At 32.7% G+C, this 21,615-nt stretch overlaps 1 protein-coding gene across 7 annotated transcripts in view; it reads right to left on the minus strand.

Moving 5' to 3' along the window:
* ATRX (ATRX chromatin remodeler) overlaps window positions 1–21,615 on the minus strand; it is a 237,155-nt gene that overhangs the window by 137,963 nt on the left and 77,577 nt on the right. For 3 of the 7 annotated variants that reach the window (XM_006218905.3, XM_006218906.3, XM_072955834.1), the window contains 4 exons: window positions 17,491–17,600; window positions 15,771–15,838; window positions 12,392–15,477; window positions 8,279–8,351 (listed from right to left, as the gene is read on the minus strand). In XM_006218905.3, coding sequence (XP_006218967.1) covers window positions 8,279–8,351; window positions 12,392–15,477; window positions 15,771–15,838; window positions 17,491–17,600 — 3,337 coding nt within the window. The remainder of the gene's footprint in view (window positions 1–8,278; window positions 8,352–12,391; window positions 15,478–15,770; window positions 15,839–17,490; window positions 17,601–21,615) is intronic. The other 4 variants (XM_072955836.1, XM_072955833.1, XM_072955835.1 and 1 more) reach the window with 3 other exon arrangements.

Raw genomic sequence — 21,615 nt, forward strand, 5'->3', positions numbered from 1 at the left:
CATGTTAATGCCTTCTTAACTTTATTTGAAAGGAAGATTGTTCATTGTTATTTATATAAAGATATATAGCAAAGGTACCTAAACAGAATGAGCAAACAATATAGGTAATCACTTCCATAAATGCTTATTATATGCCTTTGGGTATTTCCCCTCTAAACAGATGGATCAGAAATATTTAGACAACACAGAAAGTTACCAATTGCAAAAGGAAACCACAGATGAGCTACCTTTTCTCAGAGTTTCCACCCTGATTTGCATTTTAATGAAGTGGAGATTAGATCACTTTGATTTAAATCCTACTGGGGTTGAGCTATTAATATTAAGTGTTGCTCTTAAACTTCTACATTAGTAGTTTGCTGACTTGGATTGCACACAGCAAATGTTTTAATAATGAGGACTAATATAGGGTTGCCAGCTTTTCATTTTGCCAATAAAAAAATTTAAGCCCAAATAACATTTATTTTCATCATTTTATAAAATAAACACACCCTCCACAAATTAGGAAACAGTTTCAAAATAAAGGGTGGGTCTTCAAATTTATTAAAAGCATCTTTCTGGAAGAACTCCCTAAAATCATCTTTAATACACACCACATTGTCATTTCCTATGAACAAGGGAAAACTTTCTCAGGCCAATTTGAGCAAAACCACTGTTCTGGAATGAATAAATATGCCCACATGTGTGTATATGCACGTGTGTGTATATAACATGAAGCACTGGATACTAGATTACAAATAGAAAAACATACTTTACTTGCAGTTAATAGATCTTATATCACCATTTGGTTGGTACAATAATAGCCAACAAAAACACAATTACTAATTTAGTTACTTCTAAGGGTTAGCTGAATCACCTGATTTCAGTTTCTATTTACAAGTTTAAAAAATGTCTTAAATTTTTTTAACTGTAAAGACTTGGTTGTTAATTTTAATAAACCACATAATGTTTCTTCTTCAAACTCTAGACTCCTCTGATATGTCTACTAAATGGAGGGTCAGAATATATAAACCTACCTAATTCATACTGTAATTCTGAACTGTTGTGAAGAAACTAAGAAATATGATATACATAAGATAATGAGATGTTATATCAACTAATAAATCATGAAAAATGAAATGATATCCACACACTGAAGAATTACTTCATTTATCAACCTTCAGTAAGACCATAAGATATAGAACAATCACAGATATTTTAGAAGCAGAAAAAAATTACAAACTTAAGAGAATGACAATTTTTCTCCAAATTGAAAGTTACACAGATTGATGGAAAATCCCTAAGCTTTACCTCAACTAAGATGTTTTAAATTTGCCCTCTAACACCTTTCGACCAAAGGAAAGCCTAATATATAGCTATATACCTTAAGCCCCCAAAAGAATAATAAAGTTAAATTATTTTACATAAATTATGGCTGATAGATCAAGTCCAATATGTCAAAGACCCTCTGTATCATAAACCTAGCCTATCACAAAACCTACAACTCAAAGTTAGAACTTAACTTGAAGGGCCTAAGGGCCTAAAGGCCTAAGGGCTGAGGCTGACCTTCAACCTGAGTATTCAGCAAACATGTTGAGGTGAGATGTGTCCCATCTACAAAGCCTGCTGTGAGATGCTTTAAGGGAAACTCCACTACCTTAACTCTTGAGTCACGGGCCACAGAGACTTCAAGGACATCATCACTTGAGAACCAGCTGAGGCTGGCAAAGCATCATTTTGGAGGCCTCGGCTGGACCCATGCTGGTATGCATGTGATGGATGTATAGTCATGATCCCTAGTTGATTCTGTTTGCTCTGAAGTTTCCTTTCTTGAGGCTTTCCAGGACGTTTCTGAGAAAATCATCCAGACAACAAGGTACTGCCCCTGGAATCTCAATGCTCAACATTACATCTTGGGGCAGGTGTAGCATCCAAAGCAGTCACGACTCTATCAGAAGCATTAGAGGCACAGGCTGTGCCACTCTTGTGGCAGAAAACCTGGGCAGAGCTGGAAGTAATGGAGCCACTCCTCCATTTTCCTGAAAGGGAGGGAAGGGAAGGGGGAGAAAGCAAAACATACAGGAGGGAGGGTAAAAACCCACAAACAAACAATGATCGGAACTGGTGCATGAGAGAATAAATAATAGAACCCCAAAACCCAAACAAGCTAAGCCTTCTAAATCACATAATGAATACGAAGATAATGCCCTATTACACCTTGCACCTTCACCTACTAAAATAAAACAAAAAAAAAAATAAAGAATGAGCCCAACAATGCAAAGACAAACGAGCAATCAGAGAGAGAGAGAGAGAGTCAAGAAAGCTTTTATTCATTCTGATCCTATCTACAAAGGAAATCAGTAATGTCTCTTGTTTAAGAACTCAAATAGAAAAAGAAAGTAAACTGCCTCTTGCTGGTAGGTAAATCACTAATTCAAAACACTGAGTTTCTTAAAAAGGAGGGATCAAGAGAAAGATCTCTTACACCAGGGAGTTTTAGAGAAACAGCCATTACAAAAGCAACACAAAATGTTAGAGCTAGAAGAAGGGACCTTAGAGTCTAATTCTGTCATTTTACAGAGGAAGAAACAGGCTTAAAGAGGGGAAATGACTTGGCCAAAGAAACAAAGCTAGTTAGTGGCAAAGCCAGGAGTAGGACCTAAGATCCTGAATCCCAATCTGCTACTAATTTTACTATGCCAGTGCTACATTCTGTACTCATTTACTACTACTGTGCTAATGAGTGCTTGGGCCAATACACTACAAGTCACATTCTTAAAGATATCTGTATTTCACTGATTTCCAATATGTATATTTAGAAATGAAAGAATTCAAGCTTTGATTTTTAAAGATTAAAAACAAAGAGTTAGATCTTTAGTCCAGTATGTGTCATCCCCCTAAAGCGCAGACAGGACATCTCAGATACATCCTACAATCTACTGTTATATTTTATAAGAGGTTCTGAAAACAGGCTTGAAGAAAGTTGCTAAATGAAAAATACATTTTTAGAAGTTGAAGATTCTGTGCATCCATACACAAAGGTCACAAATTTTTCAAATTATTTTTTACATTATGTGCACAATATCGCAAAAGAACAGTTAAAACAGAATTCTGAATAAGATTATAGGTTTAAATGCACGCCCTTTAGAGATAGAAAAAAACTGTCTAAATAAATGTAGTACTAAAACATTGTACCATATATAAAAGGTTGACATGTGAAAAAATTAAAATGAATACAGCCAAAAATTGATTATTTTTTGTGAGAACAGAGTGGTGCACACATATCCTTCTAGTAGGGTGAGAGGCTTTGTTTTAATAAATGTTATGTACTTCAGGATTAAGAATAAAAAATTAAATATTTCATACATTTACAAAGGAATTCCTCATCTTCAAAATCCTTATTAGTATTTTTTTTAACTCTTTGGTTCAAAATTAGTACCTTGATATGAACCTTTCTATTAAAAAATATAATTAAGGCATAATGATCTGTACCTAAAAAGAGTGGCATTCATGAGATAATGAAGTCATTAAATAACCAAAAGCTAAACAACAGCCTGAAACATTTTTATGTCACATGTTCAACAATATTTGCAGTTAGCGAAAAACATCACTGTTTTCTTAAAATTGGTATCAAATAATTTTTTAAAAAAAATTTAGGAGTAGAAAAATAAAAGCTGCATGAAATTAAGAACCCACAGTTTATGAATAATTCATACATGGGCTCAAATAACAAAAGGTGTATTCCCTGATTTTATGTAAAAATTTAGGCCAGTTTTAGAGGAAATTTTAAGAAAAAAATTATTAACATTGATATATATTTAGGAAATTTGATCATATAAAAGAACTAGTTCAATATTTTTATACCTGAACTAGTAAAAACAAAGAATTTATTTGTCTCAATTTTATTTTTAAAATGCAAAGCTAAAGACAAAGACATATATAAAGTCAGAAAAATGAACTCTTCTGGCTAACACTAGAAAATCCACTCTCCCCTCTTTTTTGGGGGGGATGGGTGCTACTTCTCATTATCTGGACGTCCCAATATCACCAAAGAACAGAGAACAGGTAAGGAGGGCTGAATATAATGTTTATATCTTAAGCAGAGAGATCACTACTGACCATATTTCCTTGCTTGCTAGGAATTCTAGCATAGAAAAGAGAGCTGGTGGCAACTGCAACCAGTTTAGATATTCACAAACAGATCCTCTCTAGTGGCTAGACACCTCTATTATACTTGACTTACAATACTTACCTGCACTATAAAGAGAAAGTAAACTGAAAAAGAATTACCTTAAAATTGCCAGACATTTAAAACCCTTACTCAAACATAAAACAAGTAAAATAATCATTTAAAATGCTACCTTCGTTTTTCAAGTATAATAAAGGAGAACCAAAGCAATTTTGCTAACCAAATAGGACCACCATGGAAAAAAAATTCACAGAAAAAATTATTTCAGATTTAGCAAATTTGTATAGCACAAAGACATATAGAAGACGAACATCTGAAAAAATGTTTAAAATGGAAACCAAGTGAAAGTCTTATGTCAAAGGGACTTGAAACTGCTCAAGCCATTAATAGTTGCTGAAATTAGGGAAACAATCATTAAATATCTTCATTACCATGAACAACATCCAGGAATCATTAATCACTTCCAAAAATATGCTGGATTAACAGTACAGAGCCTGCATCAACAGAATACCCACACCAAGCTAGTAGGAAAAAAAATCATTTGCATATTTTCTGGTCTGAAAGGCAAAGTATTATCAAATGATAAAACAGTTGGGAAATTTGAAGGCTATGGTGTAGTCCCACAATAATTAAGTAGAACTTCAATTAACAATGGGCAATTTCATTAAGCAATCTCCACATCAAATTTTGCTTCTATGAAAAAAAAAGAATTATTTAGTCCCACTGAGAGACCCAACTAAGTAAGCATTCTTCAACTATAAAGTAAATATACGTATGTGTGTGGCAGGAGAGGGTATCCATACAAAAAGCTCAGCTTTTAAGCAAAACTGGGATTTTAAAAAAAGAACAGTTATTTATAAAAAAAAAATCTAGCAATCTGTTTTTTTCTCTTAAAAGCTCAGTTTTAAATATTTTTCACACCCTAAAAGTATACAAATAAAGAATATTCTAAAATAGTTCTTTTTTTAGCAGGGGAATGGATTCTTCACTGATTGTACAGTAAGGAGCCTCTAAAGAAAAGTCTAGTTTAATGATCCTCAACATTATCATTGTTAACAGATCACACTACCATCTTATCATTGAGGCTGATTCACAGTGCAGGTATCAAAACATAGGATATTAAATATCCTTTCAATGAAATAACCAATTTAAAACATAACTAACAAATATTTGAAAGGCAACATTAACAAAATGGCACATTCAAATAACTGACTTTAAAATTACATGTATAATTAAAATAACCTGACAAGCTGTTTGATATTATCCTCTCTTTCAAAAAGCATATACAATCTATAAAATTTGAAGTAAATTCTGTTATAAAAATTCAAAATACAAAGTCTACTTATTTTTTTTCTAAAAAGCACAAGCAAAAAATTGTACCTGTCAATGATTCTATAATTTTCATCATTGTTTCTTAAATAAATACCATTAAATATAAACTATTTTACAAGTTAGACCACTCTATCTCACAACAGCATACATTTACTTCCAAATATGAATGATAGTACATAATAGTATGCTAAAATAACAGAAACTTACTCACTTCTACTAAAATATTCAGGACGTGACTAAGTTTTTTAAATGACCTCAAAAGCTATTATAACTTTAAAACAGAAAAGATAAATAATAGTGAAATCTGTTGTAAAACTTTCACACAAATATATATAAGTATATATGTCATATACAAATATATATGTTTGGAGAATTATAAAGTATTTACTTCCTCAGTTTCAGAAATATCAAAACTTCTTTGGCCACAAACTAGTTTATATATCTTGGTTCTCACAAATTCTTTCAATTCTCATGAAAAATGCATTATAATTAAAATTAAATGCTTGAACAAGAAAAAAGTTTTACAGGAATTTATTGCATCCAAATAGTTAACCATCTGCATTATACACTATTTACCTCTCCATAAACATCAATACTGAAAATGTATTACAATATTGCTAAAAAGGCAAAGCATATGAAATTTATACAATTTATACACAATTACACAATTGTGTACAAATTTATACACAATTACAATAAGGTATCTACCAAAATACATCCTACTCAAAAATGTGAAACGTAAAAATAATTCCAAGATATAATTATGGTCTGAAAACAAATTTTTAAAAGTTGCTCAGTGCATATTCAAATATGCTCAAGTACATTGTCTATACTAAAATAATTCAAGAAGGTATTTGTATCCCCATCAATTAGATAACCCATGGGTATTAGACACCTCTTTGGCATATTGGATATGAAACAAGTTATTAATGGTATTTTTATAAAAGCACATTAAACTGAGTATAAAGAAAAACATGCTCAAGATAAAATTCAATTCTTCTCAAAAGTACTCAACAGGGTTGTATTTTTTAATCACAAATACAAGATGGAATTAAAGATCCTTCCAATAAAATACTTGTCAGTTACAGAGATATGATTGAGTAACTTAAAAGATGAAAATGATAGTTATATTTGGACAAGCTCTAACAAAAAATTATCATACCTTAATGACACTCTCATTTAGTGGTTAAATATGAAATTAAGGTTCATAACTCATAAGTAAATTAGGATATAGCATGTTTTAAACATTATTAGCCTTTCAATAACATCTGAGGCCTTATGATTTACAGGAAAACAAATAGTAGCATAAACAAATGAAAAGGAATTAAAGCATTTTAAAAGAGAATAAAATTTTAAATGCTTTCACTGTGATCATATACTTATATATAAAATCCCTGTTGAATAAAATGTATGCCTTCACCATTACATTCTGGACCCCATTCCTACCCCATAAAATAATTGGATATATTTTTTAATAAAAAAATAAGTAGGTAAGCAGCATCTGAGTCTTTGTATTCATAATTAAGCTCTATTCAAAAGTGCAAAATAAAATTGTTCATTCACCTTAATAAAAATGCTCTCCTATTAATCAGAAGAATGCTGATCTTTGAAACAGAAAAACCTATCAGCATCAGTAAAATGTCTTTAAAACAGAGCTAGAGTAACAGCTGACCCCACAGCATTTACTAACTCAAAAGTTAATTCCTTACAAAATTATAACACAAAAATTACATGTTTATTTTCATGTTTTCTTAATTATTAGAGCTTACTATTAGAAATAAATGGATAGTTAATATAGTACTCTGTAGTAAAACCATCAAGTCTATCAGATTTTTGGTGCTAGAATTAATCAGAAAATATTTTATCCAAACCTTTCATTTTAGAGATCAGGAAATTTTGGCAAAGAGTAGTTAAGTCACTTGCCCAAGATCACACAGACAGCTATTATTATACTCCAAAATTCTATCCACTATACAACACTGTTCTTTTGTTGAAGATCATTGGTGTGGGGTATCCTATAGTCCAGGAAGGGTTTAAAAAAATATGTAAAAACATTATAGTTATACCTTTTAATAGCTGTGTTTTCTCTATTCCTCATTGCTAGGATATGGGGGTATATTTTTTCTTCTCTCAGCTATCCCTTAGGTCAAATGTACAGGCTACACTCTCACATTTAAACCTATTGTTAAGTACTGTTAAAGTTAATATTATCATACTGTCCACTTCTACTTTATTTGAAAAATCATTAAAATCTAAATCAGTCTAGACACTTCATAAATTGATACTTATTATGAAAGCAATTTCTTAATCTTAAATATCTGCACAATCCCTTTTTTTTCATTTTGAACAGCTTTTAATGAATAGGACCACCACATTGGATGGCAATTAAAAAACAATAATCAAATATTGAGGAAAGAGATGTCTGCTGTCACCAATTTATTGAGATATGATTTCCTTTCACCAATAAAATAATCTGTCAAAATTAAAATATTCTCAAAAAAGTATCACAGTTTACATGGAAACATAAAAATTGACAGTACTGTATTTATAACACACCCTATGCTAGGTGTGTTAATATTTCTATTTACTTTCTCTTAAGGTTTTTGAGTTTTAGCCCATTTTCTGGCTTTTCTTTCAAACTTGCGGGAAGACTGTGACTGAGTCTTTCTAAGGCAGGCACTCCTGGTTTTTACAACCTGCTTGCGGTTCCGTTGCTGCTGTTTGTGCCCACGCCTAGGGTGTGTTATAATCTTTTTAAAGTCCTTACAGATGGAATCATACCTATTCTCAGGATCATTGTCATCGTCGTCATCATCCACTGTGACAGGCACTGATTTAGATAAGGCTTCATCTCCTTGAGGGAACAAAAGTGTACTTAAAATTAGCTTTAAATTATCTATATAAGTAAAACCATGTAAAGTAAAACTGAAAGCCAAAAACTTTAAAACAACTAGTGGATTCTCTGGGATCCAAAACATGAATAAAAGGAATTTATAAGGAACAATGGGGATTAACAAGTGACAGCAATAAATTAACAAATAGTTGGATCTTGTATATTTCAAAGTTCCTTTCCAGAACATAACAGATTTAAAACTCATCCTTCACAGTAACAAATCTTTACCATTCACCATCATATTAGCCTAAGTTTCTTACTGAAATAACCTTGATAGTGATCCATTTTAAGTTTAAAGTTAACAGATGTCTAATTTGCTATTAATACTAAGTAGTACCAAGTAATTTCAAAATATGCTTGAATTCATATGGTATTCATGAGTAGAATCACTCAGAGATATATTCAAGTACAGTAAAACTTAATTCCTTATAAAAAAGCAACATTTCTATCCTTTGATTAAAAACCTAGAGATTAAGATTTGTATATTTTGCTGTATGTAAATGTTGCCTCAAAAATAAACTTAAACACTGTACTCTAGTTAATACTATATATGCTGAAGTAATCAGAATTATGCTGATGTTTACCATTTACTTTCAAATGCATCAAAGATTTTAAGAGCATGAAACTGAATGAAAAAACACAATTTCAAAAGGTTACATATGTCATGATTCCATCTCAAAATAACAAAACTACAGATGAAAATCAAATTAACAGTTGCCAGAGGTTAAGAATGGGGATATACAATGGAGTGTACTGCAAAGGAACCTTGCAGTAATGAAACAGTTCAATATCTTGGTTGTGGTGATGGCTATACAAAGCTACATGCGATACAAGATTGCACAGAACTATACTTTCACACAAACACACACACACACACACACAAATGAAGGAGTGCATGTAAAACTGGTGAAATCTGAACAAATCTTCAGTTTCCTGGTTCTGACATTATACTATAATCATGCAAGATGTTACCATTGGTGGGAAGTGAATGAACGGCATTTAAGACATTCCTGTACAATTTTTTAAATCAACTTCCTGTGAATTTGCAATTATTTCAAAATACAGTTAAAAGGGCAAAGAAAAAGGTACACTGATGGATAGATAGGATATATAGATAGGCATGTGATAAAGTAAATATAGTACAATGTTAACAGCAGAAATTTTACTGTATATTTAACATTTTTTCATACTAAAATACAGGGGGGAAATGTTGGAGAAAAAAATCACAGACACCTACAAGTTCAGGATAGAAATATGCTAAATATAGAAAGGCAAACACAGACACCTACAAGTTCAGGATAGAAATATGCTAAATATAGAAAGACAAAAATAAATCTCACAATACCTTAGCAAACTCACAGTATATACCTTATTCAAACAGACCAATCTTGAAATGAAATGTTCCTAGTGATATTACTGTTGTTCCCCTTTATCACACCTTTGAAAATCTGACCCATCCTTCAAAGTCTAGTTCAAATGCTACCTGCTTTTTTAAGTCTTTTTCCAATATTCAGATTAAATGGCTCACGCAATTTATCACACAGTCCCATTTTAGTTTCCTACTTTTCTTCTGGTATTGTTTTTCTTTGAAAATAATTATTTATCTATGTCTATCTTTCTCACTGGACTACAGTCTCCTTAGGACCATGTTCTTCATCTTGGTTGGTCATGCCATTCCCAAGCCCCAACTTCTAGGAAAATGTAATCTGTAATAGGGTAGCCAACTATTGCTGAATAAATTGGAATCCTCTAAATTCACGGGGCAGGGGAGGCTAAGAGCTCATACAAACTGTCACCTAAATTAAGTTGGACATATTAGGAGAATAAATATATTTAGCATGCTTATATACACATGCAAGCAAATTCTTAAGGAATGCCGCTTATCATTGGCTCGCACTTAAACTTATCTTGAAAAACAGTGCTTTTACGTATGCTTATTTTCAATGCCCTGCGTATTCTTTTCCGCCGAAGTATTTCTATTGACAAGTCCAATTTTTAGATGTGTTAATTCTCTAACAAATTTATATTTTTTTCCATCTTGAAGTAATCAGTCTCAAGAAATATCCAGGGTGAAGAAAATCTAAACAAGGTTTGTTCCACCAAATAGCTGAGAGACTGGCATCTGAAGTGCTGAATTCTCAAGGTTTCTTTGGATATAAATATGAGAAAAGGGAACTGAACCTTCTGAGTATTTGTCATATGTTGCCATCTCTTACTAAGATCTAATGAATATATATTACTTACTATACTACGTATTAATAGCTCCAAACATGAAAAGTATATCATAGAAACCCTCACATATGTTAAATCAAGTGAAATTTTGGGAAAAGAAACTTAGTATTTGAAATAAAACATGTTCATTTCACTAGAGAAGCTGTTTAATCATAGAAACCAGTTTTCCAAAATTTGATTAGTTCAATAGCCTAGAATTTGCTGGCGAGAATACTCCATGTAACTAATCACAACTTATTATTCTCATACTTTAATCCTTAATAAGTTTTTCCAACTAACCTGATAACTAAAACATTGATTTTATATCCAAGTAACTATTGGAATGTTTTGAATATAAGTACACAATCTCATATACAATTCTAAAATCCAAAAAGCTCTCAAAATTTAAAGTTTTGTAAGGTGGTGCCTAAGTTGATTTGACAGCAAAATCTGATCTGAACTGTTTATTCCTCTTAAGTGTAAATGTTCATGTTTTGCTGCAGAAATATTAGTGTGTTTGATTAGGGGGGTGCTGTCTCAGGATCTATTGGAACTATCATATAATATATAGCAACTACTCTATATTATCTTCCTAAAAACAAAACAGCTGAAAATTTTGAAACACGTTAGGCCTCAAGAATATCAGGGACTGTGGTGTGGATCTGTAGTTACAACCGCCATATGAGCAGAACTCCACTGGCATCTAATGTAACAGAGCATTAAACTGAGTATACAATGCATATCACATCTGGTTTTCAAACCAACTCATTTGGGCTCCATAAAAGGGATTTAAAGTTTTATTAAAAACCAAGATTCAAGAAACTGACACAACACTGTAAACTGACTATAACTCAATAAAAAAAAACCCAAGATTCAAGTTATTTTCACTCAAATTCAATTTGGGTAAGAGGAAAATCCCAACAAAAGGAATGAAAGGAAAATTTTAAACATTCTGCTTTTGCTGAGAACACAGTTATAAGTGAAATCTACTTTATAAAAATTTTAAACTAAATTTAAGTGTCCCTGGTTAACAGACAGGTTTTACTGACAAAGAAAAAAGACAATATGAGTAACAAATGTACACCATACAACTGGGTTTTTAAAAGAACTGCAATAATAATTATTTTTAACTTCTTTTGGGGGAGGGTTATCACTAACTGGTTGACCCAAACCCTATCTATTTCATCACGATGTGGAAATCTATCTAGTTTTTGGATTTCTTTCTTCCTCTATCTTGTTAGCGTTAAAGATAAAAAATCTGTTCATATCATTACAAAAAAAAAACAACTAATGAGCCTCAGCAAAGGGTTTCAATGAAGTAAATTTAAATTCTTCAGAGGATTTCATGGGACACAAAAATAATCTGCCCAATTTTAAAAGTCAGATGCATGGCAAACTTTCATGTTTAAAACTTTCACACATATTATATCAGTGTCAAGCACTCATCTCTACTACATGAATAAATATCTACTGAACTATTAGCACCACTCTGATTCCTTTATAAATTACTTTCAATTATTCCAAAGAAAAGCACTGAACACTGAAAAAGAAATCTAACCAACAAACCTGGTATACCTGATACAGGATACTAACAATGTTTGAAATACCTCCTAATGATGACATAAAAATAAATGGAAAAAGAACCTCTAGTCTCTAAATCTCTAAAGAATTTTTAAATGTCTTTCCCTAAATAGTAACCTTGCATTTGACTGACTTCAGGGAAAATTAAACAAGGTAGTGATTCAAGAGGGGAAATGTACAAATTATATTTTCTATTTATTTTCACCTACCTGAAGATTGGCAAAATCCAGTATGTGAAGACAGCACTAAATTTTCAGTCACAGGCTTAATTTTCTGCTCATCACTGCTCCCCTCACCTACAGAATTCTGATCATCATCTCCTAAATCAGAAGAAGATGAGGAAGTAATGTCAGCTTGCTTCCTTTTAGTGCTTGTTCTTAGGGAGTTTCTCATTTTCTCCTTGATACTGCCTGCCTTCTTTTTAGCTGAAGCTCTTTGTTTCTTCAGCTTTTTATTATCTTCAGAACTTTCCTCAACATCAGAAGACGATGAGCCACTTTGTACTTCCTTGGTATTTCTCTTGAAATTTAAATTTCTTCTTTCCCTCAATTCAGTTCTTTTCAGTCTCTTATCAGAAGAATCACAACCATCTTCTTTCATGGAATATTTCTCAGCATCAGATGATGAACAATCTTGTCTCTTCCTTGAACTCTTTTCAGGCAAGTTGCACCTTTTCTTCTGTCTACTGGATGTTCCATTGTTACCCTTCTTATCTTCTGAAGAATCACAACTATCTCTTTTCCCTGGTAACTTCTCAGCATTATTGGATAATTCATCCTTCTTTTTAGAAGTTTTATCTTTTATTTTTTTACTTTTCTTTTCCCCATCAGTTGTGTCATTCTTATTTGGTTTTATGCCTTTAGGAAAATGACAAATTTCTTCTCCTTCAGGTAATTTGTCAGTACCATCAGATGATGATTCATATTGTTGTTCCATCTTAATTACTTTTCTCTTCAAGTCTACAGTTTTCTTTTCTTTTTCCTCAGTTCCCTTTTTGCTCTGCTTTTTATCATCTTCAGAGGATTCATCACTCTGTTCTTTCTTTGGGAACTTCTCAGCAACATCAGGTAAGCCACCCTGTACTTTCTTACACGTTTTCGTTTTCAGATGCTTACTCTTTTCTTTAGTTTCAGCAACCTTTTTGTCTTCTGGAGAATTAAAACTCTCCTCTTTCCCACAAGAAAGTTTATCAGCACCATCAGAGGAAATACTTGGCTGCTGCTTCTTAGAGAGTCGATCTCTCAATTCCATGATGGTCTTGTCTTTATCAACTATGCCTTCTGCTGAAGAGAAATTCTCTCTCTCTTGTTTCCTGTCAGCATCATCAGATGACCCTTCTTGTGTAGTCCTCAAACTTTTCTGCTCTTGATTATCTATTCCTTTCTTGCTGTGTTTTTCATCTTCGGACGAATCATAATCTTCTTTATTTGGAACTCTTCTTTTGGTTGTTCTGGCAGCCCCAATTTTACTCATGCTCTTTATCTCTTTTTCTAACTCTGAGTCATAATTAGAAGATTCAGACTGATTTTGTCGTTTCTTTTTAGAAATTGTAGACCTTTTAGCTGATTTGCCTTTTTTAATATCAAAATCTGAGCCAGAAGTAGAACTTTTTCGTTTCCTTTTTCCTTTATCATCTTTTCCTGTTTGAGTGTTTATATCATACAAAGTCTTCTCATGATTTGTATGAGTTTCATTAATATCAGTATCTGAAGAAGAACTGTGACTCATCCTGGATACCTCTTTGAGGATTGCTAGCACTTCATCAGAATCTGAATTTTGATCCATGATCTCTGACTGCTTAGATTTAGGCAATTTATTAGGTTTAGGATTATCTACAGCATTGTCAGAAGAATTCCGCTTATCCTTTTTTCTCATTGGAACTGGTAGTTTTTGTTTCTCCTTAACTGTTTCATTATTTTCTTCATCTGAATTAGATGTTGCAGGGTTGGTTTCTGTCTGTCGCCTCAAGGGTGTAGTCTTTACACGTGGAGATCTTCGAAGATCAGATTCTTCTGAAAGTAGTGGAACTTCACTTTCAACCAAATGCCCATTATCATTCTTTTCCTGTCCAAGTCCACAGTTCTCTGGCTTGGGGTTCAGACCGGAACTTTTATAGCCATCTTTATCTTGTGGAACTTCCTGACAATCAGCACCTTTAATTGGGGAATTAGAAAGGGAAACAGGGGTGAGTTTAACATATAATTCTTTTGTTACTTTAGCTGTTGTTTTTGATTTAATACCTCCTCTGCTGTCTTTTGAAGCAATATTTAATTTTATAGAAGAACCCTCCAGTTCTTGCTCAGTTCCACTGTTGCCATCTCCCTGATAATCAGCTGAACTTTGAACTTCCATAGCAGTCTCAAGATTCTCAAAAATGTCTTCTGGAACTGAGGAAGGAACAGATACAATGTCCATATCTAAGTCTTCAGAAGTGTTAGTAGGTTCATACTGAGGTTCTTCTTTTTTATCAGATTTCTTACGTTCACCACTGGTACTTTTATTTGCTCTTTGTTCCTCTACTGGAACACTCTGATCCATATGCTCACTATCTACCTGCTTTCTTGACAGTTTAGCTTCTGATTTTGAAATATCCTTCCTTTCCAAAGCACAGAGTTTTTCTCCTTTTCGTACTTTTGTTTCAGACTTAGCATCTATGACTTTATGCTCTTTGGTATTTTTCTCTTTGTTTACAGCATCCAAAGCTCGAATCTCTGAATTCAAATCTTCTTCTAATGCAAGATGAGCTTTCTTGATATCAGCCAACACAGATTTAAAAGCCTTAAGCTGACGTAACTTTGTAGACGAACTGGTTTCTGAATTATCTGTTGCTTGCTTCAGAAACTTAACATAACTGGAGTTCATGTTGGCTGTGGTCTCAATCAGTTTTTTTGCCTTCTTAATCATCTCCTTTGGCACAATTAGTGCTGAATAAGAGTAGGTTACAGAACCAGAACATGAATCATCTAACTTCTTTTCTTCTCCATTACAGTTTGAACTATTTTTCTTTGGAGAAAATTTGGGTGTATGGTCATATACTTTATTACTCTTTTCATTGTCAACTTTTATCTTCTTCTTATTTTGTTGCAACAACTGTTCTAAATTTTCAAATACACTGTTACATGCCGTGACCAAGTCCAACAAAGGCTCCGGGTGACAAATGTAGCAATACCATTGGTTGTTTTCATCCATTATTGTAGACAGCTCCTTTCGACCAAGGTTGCGTAGAATGCATTTCTTGCAGAAGGCATTATGGCAAAAATCACAACAAATCAAGTTTCCACCTTCTGCACACCATCTGAAATTATTTAAAGATTAAAATATTACTCCCAACTCAAATTCATTTTAAATCTTTTCATTATCAAAGCAAGTTAAATTTTCCCACCAGCAATTTTAACAATAAAGTAATTTAGGTCATCTGCATATTCTTTATTGGAAAATTAAGACATAAACCAAAGCCTCTGTGGAAAACAACCTTCCATTAAAGACATCAATGATGATAGTACAAAAATGCATCCGATAACAGACTGTAAGTTTCCCCTCTGAAGGTAGACAACATTGAATTTTAGTTAATTTTAATTTATTACCTACCTACATTGTTCATCCATTCCATCTGAGTCACGGCTAATATCATCACTCATGTAATATTTAAAGCAATTCTATTGAAAGAAAAGGGAAAGGGGGAATTCATTGAAAATTGATAACATTCATAAAGGACAGAAACGTTATTTTTTAAGTCATTAAAAACATAAAGGGAATGTGTATGTATGTGTGTGTGTTTTAGACGAAGCAGAAACACTGTGCTACCCATATTTGTAGTTTCCAGACACAGAAATAGCTCAAGAAATTCCTTGAAACAGAATTCCGTATCATCAAACACTGCTGTTCCTTATATAAAAGTTTAAGATTTTGGTAAAGCAAATTTCTGATTTCATATGATGAGATACTAAAGCTCTACACAAAAATGTACCAGATGTTGTTGCTAATTAATAAATTTAATAGTTATCATATATAAACAGCTACTATGTGTGCAGCTGAGCAACGTTATCCTAATTAACCCACATTAAATCTCAAATTCCTACTATGCAAAGTAGGATGTATTGCTGCCCAATTTGAGAGAAAAGGCTTAGGTTCATTAATATGCAAATAGATCTCCTAAAGTCATACAATTTTCGAGAGGCAAAGCTGGTATTCAAATCCAAGTCTGACTGACTTTAAATTAAATTCCTTTTCACTGGAACTGGAGAAAGGGGAAGGTTCCATGCCCACTGATGAAAATACTGATTACTTAAATGGGCTAGGGTCAACAGACTGGCCCTTGAAAAAAAATCGCATATATAAGAGAAAGGGAATGCATGTTACAAATACAGCAATATTAAAATTCAGCTGTCACAATTTAAAACTAGAGGCTACGACATCTACCATAGATAGGCTCCTGCCTGAAATGAATTCAAGGAAAGAAAGGACACAAATTACTAAAAGAGGAAGTAAATTTAGTACATTTAAGTAGGTCTACATCTATCAAAAATTCATGTAAGATCTAGCACTGGAACTCTAAGGCAAGTTTGGTCTGCCCCTGTGTTTCAAAAAGGCATTCTATTGGGAAACAAACTAACACAGGATTAATCTTAGCAGTTACATGAGTTGGGGAAACCATAACCTTGATATTATAGATATTTAAAATTAACTCCAAGGTATTACTAATAAAAGTGTACATAAATCGCTTCTTGGCCTTTTAGCTAAGATCAAATGTGAAAAGTGTACACAGACTGCTAAAAGTATCTTCAACACATATCAAACATTTTTAATTCTATTATCTCCAAATTATGTGAAAACCTTGCTCCACATGAAGAGTTTAGATCTGGGTAACTAGGGTACATAAGAGGGAAGGTTATAAAGTATATATGTACACACATATACATGTATGTGCAATTTTCCAACACATCATACTCTCCATCACCTACCAGCCTTTGAATACTACTTGGCCTAGAATATGCTGAACAAATCCCACCTCACCAAGCTAATTCCTATTTATATTTCAGATAACAGCCTATATCATCTGCATTATAAAGCCATCCATACCCAAATCCAAATTACAAAGGCTTCTTGTGTGTTCAATAGTACACAGTATCTCCCCTATCATAGCACTTTTTAGGCTTTTCATGTCTGTCTTTCTTACTACAATATAAGTGTATACAATATATATATTGCAAGAGCAGAGACTATTTCTTCATCACTGTGCATCAAAAGTCTGACACATGTTAAGCATTCAAACATTTGTGGAATTAATTATCAACAGGTCATTACATACCTTACAAATAAGTACTTGCAGTGAAGGATGTCTATAAATGGAATCTTTTTGAAAATGATTGACTTGTTGTCCACAAGCTGTGCAGCTCACAATCCCATGAAGCCCATCTTCTAAGGGAAAGGAGTGACCATTATTCACACATATACACACATACAGAAAGATACATACTTTAGTCAGCGTTTTCCAACATTTGTATTGGAAATCAAATACCTCATAATTCTTAGGAAAATGACATTTTGGACGCAAGTAAAAGGGTTAATAATTTTATGGAATTACTAAAAACATGACAACCTTGGCAAATTCCAGAGCTAACTTGCTCCTTTTTACAGATGCAAACCGTATTTCTCACGACAACTTGATATAGCATGAAGAGATTCCATAAAAGAAGTTCTAAAAATAAGGGCCAAGAGCTCTTTTTCCATTTTGCTACTGCTTTGCAAATAAATTTAGTATCAGTTCTTGAATAATGGGGAAGCAAGTGAAATATATGAAACAGATTCTTTTTGTAACCCTGCACTTAAGTTAGGTATGCTGTAAAGTTTTTATTCTTGAAATGGAGTTGTCTGCACAGATCCTTTCAATAACATGTAAAAACCTGCAAACTTTATATTACCAGTTTCCTTCCTAAGATTTATTTCAATACTATTCACAATCCCCCATTAACCTTTCTTTCTTTCTATGTCTATTCCACTGTCTAATCTGTATCAGCACTGTCTACTATTTCCAACAAAGGACAAATTAAGACTTGCAGGTATATCTATCTTGGCAGCACAACCTCAAAATGGCTGGGTTTTAACAGAGTCCCATTCTGCAGTGTCTTCAGAAAAACAGGATTCAAAATAACCTACACAAGAATAAGGAACCTCTCCTGCCTCATTCTTGTCCCTAGTTCTGCACAGTGCTTCACAATCTGAGCTGAACATTAGAATCATCCAAAGAATCTTTTTAAAAACAGGGACAGTCATTCCCACCACTAAACCACTGAATGGGAATCTCCTGGAAACTTTTTTTTAAAGTCTTACAGATGACTCTGATGTGCAATCAAAACCTTGATCCAACTAAGATGGTAGATTATGATTTAAAAGAGGCCAGTGAAAATGCCTGCATTCACCAAAACAAAAAACAAAAAAAGGGGAGATGACTTAAAAAAAGAGAGGAAAATAACCTGTATCTATCTCTAAATAAAAGACAAAACAACCCACACATTTCTCACCTTTTAATTTTCTATTTTGTGTTTTTCTTAGTTTTACAGTCCAAAGCACCATGGACCAAATCACTATCACAATTTTTTTTTTGCAAGAGTTAAAAAAGTTTAAGCAAGGTATAAGGGCACCACCATACTTCTCCAGAAAATATAAAGCATTTGAAGACTTACTATAAAAGCTGCTAATATTTTATTTTAAATCATATTATCCTGTATTACTGCTTGATCTTGAGTATTCATATATTCTGTATTTGTTTTAACATAAACGAATATACAGTGTGCTTTTTCATTTCAAATAATGATTGCATTTAGATACACTAACAAGATAAATAAAAGCTAGAGTTTGAATGTTCATCCAATGTTAGGTAATATTTATTAAGCATCTTCTGCGTGCTTTTGCACATATATTGCTCAAGAATTAAACAAAATTAGGTGACTCTTTGGAGAATTTCTCCCATATGTGCACAAGGAATCATATAAAGGATATTCATTGCAGCACTAATTAGCAAAGTAGAAAAATTTGAAAACAGGAAATTGAAAATAACTTCACGTTTGGGAAATAGTGGTTTACTCATACAACTGAATTCTATAAAGCAATAAAAAATAAAAACTAGATGCACTTTTACTTATGTGAATACATTTCAAAAACAATGTTGAATAAGAAATGTTGCAAAAGGATATATATAGGATACTATTTTGTGTATTTTTAAATGAAAAAATACATGTTTTACGAATAAATATATAGAAAAATATTAAAACATGCATGGAAACAACATACACACATGCATACAAGCTTGAGGATAATCATAACCTGAGGTTTGGAAGGAAGGAGAAATGGATGAGAGTAGGACTAAACCAATATTTGATTTAAATGAGACCTGAAGCAAATATTGTAAAATGCTGAAATGTTATTTTACTATATGTACTTGTTTCTCTATGTGTATGTTTAAAATTTTTATTTTTAGTTATGAAATATCTTAATGATTATAATACATACAGTACGTAAATAGAAAAGACACACTTTCATTTCTGAGCTCAATACATTCTATCAGTTTTAAAGAGAGAACAAAATTACTGTGCCGTATAGAAAAATTAGGTATAAAATACGTTTCCTAACAATTAAACTAAGGAAAGGATGTCAAAATAGGCTATAGTATTTAAAAAACAAAGGTTCTTGAAATAGTCACTATAGCTATAGCTTTGTGTTTTACTTTGTTTCAAATCAATGTAAGATTATTTTATGCATAAAGTTTACCTTCTTGACAGTTTCCTAAATTAGACTTCAATTTTAGAACTAACTTTCCTAGGAAGTTTTAATATTAACTAGCAATTCAGTACCTCAGACCACTAGTTTATTCATACATTGTATATAGGTAAACATGATTAAATTTCCTGTGTGATTTCTGACAACTTAAAAGATGTAGCAAATCATTAAGACAGAAATTAACATGAAAGACTAAGTGCTATTATATGGCTATAAGCATACATATTCCCTTAAGCACGATATAAACATTACACAGAACACTCAATAAAATGTTCCAGAAACATTATCAGCTCAGACCAAATACCAGCAGCAGAGCAAAATGGCACTGGAAATACCCTCCCCAATAACTGTAGTCCTTTTTTATTCTCCCTTTTAGCCCTTATCCACATTTCAGACACTGACTGCTCCAGAGTCCCTTCCCCAAAAGACACCAATTAGATATTAATTTTGACACAATGCAGTACATTTAGTTATCTGTCTTCTCTAGAGAACGTATAATCAGAAGATCTTACTACTGGTCCTTATCATCATCTTCTACTTACTTATTCTCTTATTTTAAGAATACCACTTCGCTTTGGTGAGCTCTGTTGATGCAATGGCAGTCTCCCTATTATAAATTTGATTCTCAATAAATCTTCCTATTGCTTGAAAAGGGTAGAACGCCCCCTTGTGGACAAAAGGCTAAACAATAGTTCCTTGATTTTTCTCCAACAACCTAATGAATTATTGAATCTGAAAACTGATATATATATATTCATATATGTGAGTGTATCTATATAATGAATACACATATATTTTACTAGTAGCATCAAGATATCATATAGCACTGAAATTAAAATCTACACAAAATTTCACTGATAGAACTATGCTATAATTTCAAAATTAACATGATAAATATTAAACAGATACGCTTCCATTATACTTCTATTTAGAAATTCAGAGTCACAGTCTATCTTTTAGAGATTCATTCCTTTTATAGTCATGGATTCTGGCTCTGTTAATCTGCCCCAAAAATACATATAGGCACTATTTTAAAATCACACACAAGTAAGTGGGACACATACTTCATTGGCATAAATTTCTAAATGAATCCTCCTCATGCTAACTTTCTACAGATGATTAGCCAGTATGGTGTGTATAAGTGAGGGTAGACAGACAAAAGGAGAGGCAGCCCAGACGATGGAGGGAAGGTTACCAGCTCTAGTTCCCTTCTTTATACCCATCTCTACTTTGCTATCCTTAGATCAATAGATCTCTGACTTTAACACACATAAGAACAAACTGGGGCACAGTTGTGACATCATCCCCAGAAATTCTAAATTGTTGTGAGTGGAGTCAAGAGATCGTGAAGGCCACAGGCAAGATTTTGTCCAAATCTAAAATTCTTTCGGGGTGAGTAGGAACACATGGTATTCTGGCATATAAGCATTACAGAACTAACGTGTGCAAGAAGGAACTACTAAGCTTCTTGAGATAACTTAATAGCCACTGAAGGCAAAGGTGTTTCGATAAATGGTGTTTAACCTTTTCTGCTTCAGAGCTCAGAGAGAAACAGAAGTTATTTTTAAGTAGTGCTTTTAATAAACAATGGGCAGAAAAGTGGAGGTATTTTTAGTAAGCACATCAGATTTTCCAATATGGTCATAAACAGCAATTT

The sequence above is a fragment of the Vicugna pacos genome, chromosome X (assembly GCF_048564905.1).
Source record: "Vicugna pacos chromosome X, VicPac4, whole genome shotgun sequence".
Lineage (NCBI taxonomy): Eukaryota > Metazoa > Chordata > Mammalia > Artiodactyla > Camelidae > Vicugna > Vicugna pacos.